Source organism: Otolemur garnettii, unplaced genomic scaffold (genome assembly GCF_000181295.1).
Source record: "Otolemur garnettii isolate 467f Iridium unplaced genomic scaffold, OtoGar3 scaffold00018, whole genome shotgun sequence".
Lineage (NCBI taxonomy): Eukaryota > Metazoa > Chordata > Mammalia > Primates > Galagidae > Otolemur > Otolemur garnettii.
Window position 1 is genome coordinate 6,675,224 of NW_003852413.1, and position 8,451 is coordinate 6,683,674.

General features: G+C 48.2%; 1 protein-coding gene and 1 non-coding gene across 2 annotated transcripts in view; both read right to left on the reverse strand.

The window, feature by feature from the left end:
• NUP85 (nucleoporin 85) overlaps positions 1-8,451 on the reverse strand; it is a 49,140-nt gene that overhangs the window by 6,517 nt on the left and 34,172 nt on the right. Inside the window, exons 4-10 of the mRNA XM_023511199.1 lie at positions 5,089-5,223; positions 4,860-4,982; positions 4,509-4,640; positions 4,194-4,300; positions 1,443-1,526; positions 1,223-1,288; positions 901-1,052 (exon numbers count right to left, since the gene is read on the reverse strand). Of these exons, the coding sequence (XP_023366967.1) occupies positions 901-1,052; positions 1,223-1,288; positions 1,443-1,526; positions 4,194-4,300; positions 4,509-4,640; positions 4,860-4,982; positions 5,089-5,223 (799 nt within the window). The remainder of the gene's footprint in view (positions 1-900; positions 1,053-1,222; positions 1,289-1,442; positions 1,527-4,193; positions 4,301-4,508; positions 4,641-4,859; positions 4,983-5,088; positions 5,224-8,451) is intronic.
• On the reverse strand, positions 6,859-6,965 carry LOC111724085. Its single transcript, XR_002772452.1, has one exon. It is a non-coding gene; the product is annotated as a U6 spliceosomal RNA (small nuclear RNA).

The window sequence follows — 8,451 nt, forward strand, 5'->3', positions numbered from 1 at the left end:
ATTGTTGTTTGGCGGGTCCGGGCTAGGGATTCGAACCTGCCACCTTAGGTGTACATGGCTGGCGCCTTAGCCGGTTGAGCTATAGGCGCCGAGCCAAAAAGTGAACTCTTCACGTCACAAATAACCATTCCTGAACTCTGCAGGGTTAGGACAGACCTGTCCACAGCTCTCCATGGGCTCTAAACACAGCTAGGTAACCAGAACTAGTGGCGTTTGGGCTCTGCTAACAGTGTCATGACCCAGCACAGTGGGACTGGCTATATGGCCAGATGTGATTGCAAGGATGACAAAAAAAAAAATTTTTTTTTTGACAAAAATATTTTTGTTTCTCCCCACATACTAGCTTCTCCATTATCTGCCTCGATGTCTAAAACCTTATCCTTCTTTCGGTCTTGAACATCATATGCTTTCAGAGATGGTCAAAACATGTGACTGCCACTAGGCAATCATAGGTCAGGTTTTTATCATTTGACAGGGAAGCAGAAAAGAAGGGGAGACTGGTCTATCCTTGTTCCTCTCCCCTGTGCTCTTCTGGAGCCACCAAGTGGTGGCTCGGAAGCCTCCCCTCAGTCAGGCTTAGCCTAGAATACCCATCCTGTGGGACAGGAACACTCAGCACTGATTCCAAACCTGACCTTGTGGAGGAAGTAGAGGAAGTGACCTGGGGCCTTTTCAAAAAGTGATCATGTTAGTGATCTAACCATGCTAGAGCTCTTCTTGGTCCTAACAGATCCTGTGCTCTCTTGCCCCTCCCTGACAACTGTCCTGTCAGGTATACCTGCTCACATCCACCAGCCTGCCTTTCCAGTGTGGCTGGTGAGAAGGTGGCAAGAATGTGGCCTCAGGGCTTCCTGACTCCCATATCCCACAGAAGATAGGCTGGGAAGAGGGCCAGCTCACCTTGTTCAGTCATCTGCCGCTGCTCACAAATCCGCAGCACCTTGAGGGCTTTCTGTTCGGTGTTCAGAGGAATCCGCTCAATATGCAGCTCCAAGGAAACTCGGCCCAGCTCAGGGCAGTAATCAAAATAATCCACACCCAGCTGCCACAGGCTACAGGTGGCCGAGGAGGACACACATGAGGGGTGATGAGCCCAGGTGTTGCCCTGGGACCAGTACCTAAGGCTCATCCTCCCTGGCCCCTCTGTAACGTGAGGAACCAGAGGAATAGTCCAAACTCAAATGGTACCCCAGCATACCCAGATTCATAGGGACCTTCCTACCTGTGATGAGCAAACAGTCCTGAGGCATATTCCAGCAGGAGGAATTCTCTCATGTTGGAACCAAAACTAGAATAAAATGTAACATAAGACCAAGACTGCTGGCCATGTCCACTCAATGGCCCCCTTCCTCAACCCAATGTCCCTCCCAGGCATTTGGTTCACCCCCACCTTTGAGAACTTGGTGGTGGGGAGAGGAGGACAAGTCTGTCGGGCTACTTACTAGAGGTTGTGGGCTTGGAGGAGCCTGCAGTGGTACAGCAGGTCTGTCAGATGGGCCACAAACCACCAATTGCTCAGGGCAATGCTGCAGATTCAGACACCAAGGTAAGAAGGAGAGTCAGGGGCAGAAACCAGGTCCCATACCAGCAGGCCGTGAGCAGAAACCCCACACACGTCCTGTGCTTCAAAAGATGGGAGTGATATCACTTCTGTTAGGGTGGCTACTACCAAAATGTCAAAAGATAGCATGTGCTGCTGAGGGTGTGGAGAAAAGGCAACCTTTGTACACTGTTAGTGGGAGTGTAAATCTGTGCAGACATTCTGGAAAACAGTATGGAAGATCTTCAGAATATTAAAAGAACTACCATATGATCCAGCAGTCTCACCTGTGGGAGATAAGATCACTATCTCAGCCAGGCGAGATAGCTCGCGCCTATAATCCCACCATTCAGAGAGGCTGAGGTGGGTAGACTGCTGGAGCTCACCAGTTTGAGACCAGACTGAACCAGAGCAAAACCTCATCTCTTAAAAAAAAAAAACAAAAAACAAAAACGAGCTAGGTGTTGTGGCAGGCACCTGTACTTCCAGCTACTTGGGAGGCTGAGGAAAGAGAATCACTTAAGCCCCAAAGTTTGAGGTTCCTGTGAGCTGTGACACCACAGCACTCTACCAAGGGTGATAAAGTGAGACTCTGTCTCTAAAAAAAAAAAAAAATTATGTCATTTGTAGCTCAGCACCAGTAAGTAGCACAGTGGTTACAGTGCCAGCCACGTGCACTGAGGCTGGCAGGTTTGAACCTGGCCCAGGCCTGCTAAACAACAATGACAACTGCAACAACAAAAAAATGGCCAGGCCTTGTGGCAGGCACCTGTAGTCCCAGCTACTTGGGAGGCAGAGGCAGGAGACTCACTTGAGCCAAGGAGTTGGAGGTTGCTGTGAGCTGTGATGCCACAGCACTCTACCCAGAGGGACAGCTTGAGGCTCTGTCTCAAAAAAAAAAAAAAAAAAAAAAAGGGCCAGGCACTGTGGCAGGTGCCTGTAGTCCCAGCTACTTGGGAGGCTGAGGTAAGATCGCTTTAGCCCAAGAGTTTGAGGTTGCTGTGAGCTATAACGCCATAGCACTCTACCAATGGCAACAAAGTAAGACTCTGTCTCTAAAATAATAAATAAAAAGAAAGGGGGAGTGGCACCTGTGGCTCAGTGAGTAGGGCGCTGTCCCCTTATATGGAGCGTGGCAGGTTCAAACCCAGCCCCAGTCAAAATGCAACAACAACAACAACAACAAAATAGCCTGGCGTTGTGGCAGGTGCCTGTAGTCCCACCTACTTGGGAGGCTGAGGCACGAGAATTGCCTAAGCCCAAGAGCTGGAGGTTGCTGTGAACTATGATACCATGGCACTCTACTGAGGGTGACATAATGAAACTCTGTCTATTAAAAAAAAAAATCCAGATAATGGCCTATTTAGAAAGCCCTGGTAGAACGCACTCAACGCTGTTATCAGACAGCAGATTCAGGAAGAATCTACAGGCAGAGACACCAACAAGCCAAATGATTATGTATGTATGTCTCCATACCATTCACAGCCTTGTGAAAGGAACACTGACACTAAACTTATCTTTTCCTCCCCAAATCAAGCATCAGTGTTTTGAATCTAGGAGGTATGTTTGGCCCAAAGAAGAAGAGCAGCAGGTAGCAGGATTTGAGAAAGCCCATCTGCGGCCATTCCCAACTTTCTTCAACACAACACCTACTGTCCAGGCTGCATGTTAGGAAGAGGATATTCTTCCTGTTGCTGTTGATAAAGAGATAAGGTCTAGCTATGTTGCCCAGGCTAGATCTGAACTCCTGGCATTAATGGATCCTCCTATCTCAGCCTCCCAAATTGCTGTGACTACAATTAATAATGTTTGACACTCTTTTTCCTGCCTTGCTGAAAGTTCAATGCAATGATAGAACACCCTTTTGGGGAGAGGGTAGGGACTTCTAAAAATTCCCAGCCTGGAGCCTGGTGGTTCAGCAGCCCTTGCTCACTGGAGTAAGCTTGTTGGGAGGTGCTATCCCTTATGGTGCTGCATATACACAAGGTGCCCAGAAACAGGCCTGCTAGAGTCTTCTAGATTGTAAATATCAAAGTCATTACCTGCAATGTTATTTTATTTATTTATTTATTTTTACACTGTTTTTGGCCGGGGCTGGGTTTGAACCTGAAATCTCCAGCATATGGGGCTGGTGCCCTACTCCTTTGAGCCACAGGTACTGCCCCCTGCAATGTTATTTTAAATCAATATCTCCGAAGTGGAAAGTTATAAATATGGTAGCCCTCAAGCCCCAGAAAGTCCCCAAACTCATCCAGTGAAGCCTTTATCTACACGCACCTGGCCAGGTAGGGGAGCAGGTGCTGATTTGAATGTGTTTTCTCCAAAATTCTCCTGGTGCCAATGTAATAGTTTCAAAAGGTGGGACCTTTAAGGTGTGATTAGGTCATGAGGGCTCTTCTCCCACTGACAGGATTAGATGCCTTTCTATAAAGGGACTTGAAGAAGAGAGTTTGTCCCCTTTCTACCCTTCCACCTCCCATCACATGGGGAGGCAGTGTTCAAGGTGCCACCGTAGAAGCAAAGAGCAGCCTTCAGCAGACTCCAAACCTGCCAGCACTTTGATCTTTGTCTTCCTAGCCTCCAGAACTCTGTATTCAGGTGCTGAATTGTACACTTACCAGCACTTAAAGTGGTGGGGGGCCAGGAGTCCTACCTGCACTCCTTGATCACTTGGTGGATGTCAAACTCAAAGGCTGCCATCAAGATGTTGTCCAGGGGTTCTGGGCTGCTCTCATCACCCAGAAATAGGTCCAGGCTGGACTGTGGAAAGGGGATGACCCACTTAATCCCCAGGTTGGAAGCAGAGACTCAGAGGGGCAGACAGGGCTACTGAATAGGGAAATGTGGAGAAGGGTGGTGGGTTCCTTCAAAAAGGGCCTTCCTCTTCACCTGAGAGGTTCAATTCAAAGAAGCCACATATCAAGCCCGTCAGGGAGCCACCCCTTCTCCTCACATGGAGGGCACTCACCTGGGCGTAGAAGTGCAGATCAATGGGTTTTACTGTGGGATGAGAGTACAGAAGCCGAGTCACTAGGAAATGATACCAGTTACTCAACAGCTCCTTTTGCTCTAACAAGGCAGCTTCATCTCCCAGCATAATCTAAGGAGAGAGATATTTTCACTGAGCTCTGTCTGTCCTCCTCTCAGGAGCAACTTCTCTAGAACCCCCAATCTCAGCTAGGGCACTTGATTTCAACTAGACTCTGAAGGCTCTTTCTCCTTTGCAGCACAGTGACAGCCCTATCCAAGGAAGACCAAGCTCCTGCTATGGCTATGCTGGGTGCCACAGCCCCAAAGGGAAGCCAATCTGGCCACAGACCTTGCAGAGAGACTCCAGGTGAGGATTGGCGGCAAATGTGCCATCCTGGAGGTGCCGCTCACATTCTTCATGCCAGTGCTGCCACTTCAGCTCCAGCTCTGTGAGTGTCTGAGTGTTGCCAGGCTAAGGGGAAAAATTAGTCATGAAGACACCATTCCACCCAAACCCTTTTATGCTTACCACATTGCCCATCCCCCAGACTGAGCAGAACAAGGCTGCTGCCACATACACTGAGAATGGGCATTGTCCTCATCAGGTCCCCCAAGATTCGGCACATGCCTGCAGAGGTGGGGCTGGTGTCAGCTTCCTTGGAGAGCATCTGTCGGGCCTCATCAAGCCGGCCCTGCAGCACCAAGATGGTCACCTAGAGGGAGAGCCAGGACCAAGATGTTGGTAAGAGGCCCAGTCCAGCCAAGGGGTGGGGGGGCCAGTCCCCTTCAACTGTGCTTTCTATTTCTAACTCCTCAGAGATAGGCTTCTTTCTGCCCCATGAGTCAGCCTTAAGAAGAACAACAGCTCCTTCCATACAGAATCTATCACATCCAATTTCACAGCTTTAAAACCTTGACCCTGTTTTTCCAACTGTTGGCTGAAACCCATTACAGCCTGTGAATAGGCATGGTGGCTCACACTTGTAATCCTAGCACTCTTGGAGGCCATGAGGAGGGGAAATGCTTGAGCTCAGGAGTTCTTTTTTTTTTGTTTGAGACAGAGCCTCAAGCTTTCACCCTGGGTAGAGTGCCATGGCATCACAGCTCACAGCAACCTCCAACTCCTGGGCTCAAGTGAGTCTCCTGCCTCTGCCTCCCAAGTAGCTGGGACCACAGGCGCCCGCCACAACGCCCAGCTATTTTTTGGTTGCAGCCGTCATTGTTATTTGGCGGGCCCAGGCTGGATTTGAACCCGCCACCTTAGGTGTATGTGGCTGGCACCTAAGCCACTTGACCCACAGGAGCCGAGCCGAGCTCAGGAGTTCAACACTAGCCTGAGCAAGAGCAAAACTCTGTCCCTATTAAAAATAAAACAATTAGGCCATGTGAGGTGGCTCATGCCTATAATCCTAGCACTTGAAGGTGGAGGTAAGTGGACTGCCTGAGCTCAGAGGTTCAAGACCAGCCTGACCCAGAGCAAGACATCGTCTCTAAAAATAGAAGGGCAGGGTGGCACCCATACCTCAGTGGTTAGGGCACTAACCACATGCTCTGGGGCTGGTGGGTTCAAACCTGGCCAGGGCCTGCAAAAAAATAAATAAATAAATAGAAGGGTGTTGTAGCAGCCACCTGTAGTGCCAGCTACTTGGGAGGCTGAGGCAAGAGAATCTCTTAAGCCCAAGAGTTTGAGGTTGCTGTGAGCTGTGACACCACCGTACCTACTGAGGGCAACAAAGTGAGATTATGTCTCAAAAAATAAAATAACAAAATAAAAGTAACAGGGCATGGGTGGCACCTGTAGCTCAATGGGTAGGGCGCTGGCCCCATATACTGAGGGTGGCAGGTTCAAACCCAGCCCCACCCACATTACAACAGAAAAATAGCCGGGTGTTGTGGCAGGCACCTATGGTCCCAGCTACTCAGGAGGCTGAGGCAAGAAAATCACCTAATCCCAGGACTTGGAGGTTGCTGTGAGCCATGTGACGCCATGACACTCTACTGAGGGTGACAAAGCAAGACTCTGTCTCTACAAAAAGAACAAAACAAAACAAAAAAAGGCTGGGCGCCTGTGGCTTAAGCAGCTAAGGTGCTAGCCACATACACCTCAACTGGCGGGTTCCAATCCAGCCTAGGCCCGCCAAACAAAAATGACGGCTGCAACCAAAAAATAGCCAGGCGTTGTGGCGGGTGCCTGTGGGCCCAGCTGCTTGGGAGGTGAAGGCAGGAGCATCACTTGAGCCCAGGAGTTGGAGGTTGCTGTGAGCTGTGATGCCACAGCACTACCTAGGGCAACAGCTTGAGGCTGTGTCTCAAAAAAAAAAAAAAAAAAAAGCCAGGTTTTTTTTTTTTGGGGGGGGGAACACTTCAAGAATTTGAGTGTCAACCTTGTGCAGGGGCCCTGCTAATCTTCCCTGTATCGTTCCAATTTTAGTATATGTGCTGCCAAAGCAAGCACTAGCCAGGTGTTATGGGCACCTATAGTCCCAGCAACTTGGGAAACAGGCAGGAGGACTGCTTGCTTGAGCCTGCTGTCAGCTAGGCTAATGCCACAGATACTCTAGCCTGGACAACAGAATGAGAGTCTTGTCGAATGTAAAGAAAGAGAGAAAGCACAAAAGAGAAAGAAATAGAAAACCACATTTTTCTGTCACATTCCCCCCTTTCTCTGTCATCAGGGCATGTGTAGTTGACTCTGTTTCTCACGATGTCTTCTCATAAGACTTTCAGGATCAAGCAATTTGTAGCCCAGAAACAAAAGCAAAATCTTCTAATTCCCCAATGGATTTGAATGAAAACTGATCATAAAATCAGGTATAGCTCCAAGGAGACACTGAGAAGAACCAAAAAGGGTCTACAAAGAACTGCACATGAGCTGGCACACATGTCTATGCTACATTAAGGTCAGTGTCATCTTATCATGCATATCAAGCTCAAAGTGTCACCACTATCCGGAAAGTTGGAAATATTTTATTGAGAAATTGTTTTCTCTTTTTGTTTATATGCTCTGCATAAGTATGGGAGACCATTTGTTTGAAAAAAATGAATAACAGAAAATACAGTATATCAAATAAAGTTCTGGCTCATAAAAACTTCAGTTCAAATATAAATATGTACTTCCAGAGACACTCAGTATAAACAGTCCTTCTTAAATTCATAGCTCAGATCTACAAATTTTCCTACTCACTAAAAATTATTTATAATCCCCAAATCAATATCCACGGCATTTTCACTGTCTTTTGCAACATGTGCAGAGCAGAAAAACTTTGAGATCTCACAACTACTAAGAGGCAGAGCAGGAACGCTCACCCACGCAGTTTGGTGCTATAGGCCATGCTGTCAACTACTCTGCAAGTGGTTAACTTGTCTCTCTAAAAGCTAAAGTCTCAGGAACAGCCCAGGAGGCCTTCTCTGATCTGGCCTGGCATCTCTGGCCCTCACCTCCCCAGCTTGACCCCTTCCCATCCCATTCTGCATCTAGGACACAGTGCTAGCAGGCAGTCTGGAATGCTCCCTCCCTTCCCTGCTCCCCTCGCCTCCTTCAGGGCTCACTTCCATGTTACTCATGAAAGAGGCCTTCCTTGACATTCCCCTCAGCACTCCCAGTATCCTCCCTTCTTGATTCCTCTCCAGAGCATTTCCCTATCTGCCATACTACATGGTACTCATATGTTTCTTTTCTGTCTCCCCACTCAGGTTATAAGCTCCATAAGGGCAGGTATCTTTGCTTGTTTTTGTCATGGTTGTTTCCTTGGTGCCTTGCAAAAGGTAGGCACTGAATAAATATTCAGTGAATGAATCAGTGACTGAAACAGTTGGCCCAATACTTCCTATCCTTACTTACAGAGAGCTCCCAGCATCCAAAGGCCCAAAGGCAACAATTCCTTACCAGAATTCTGGACCTTTTCTTTTTTTTTTTTTTTTTGAGACAGAGTTTCACTATG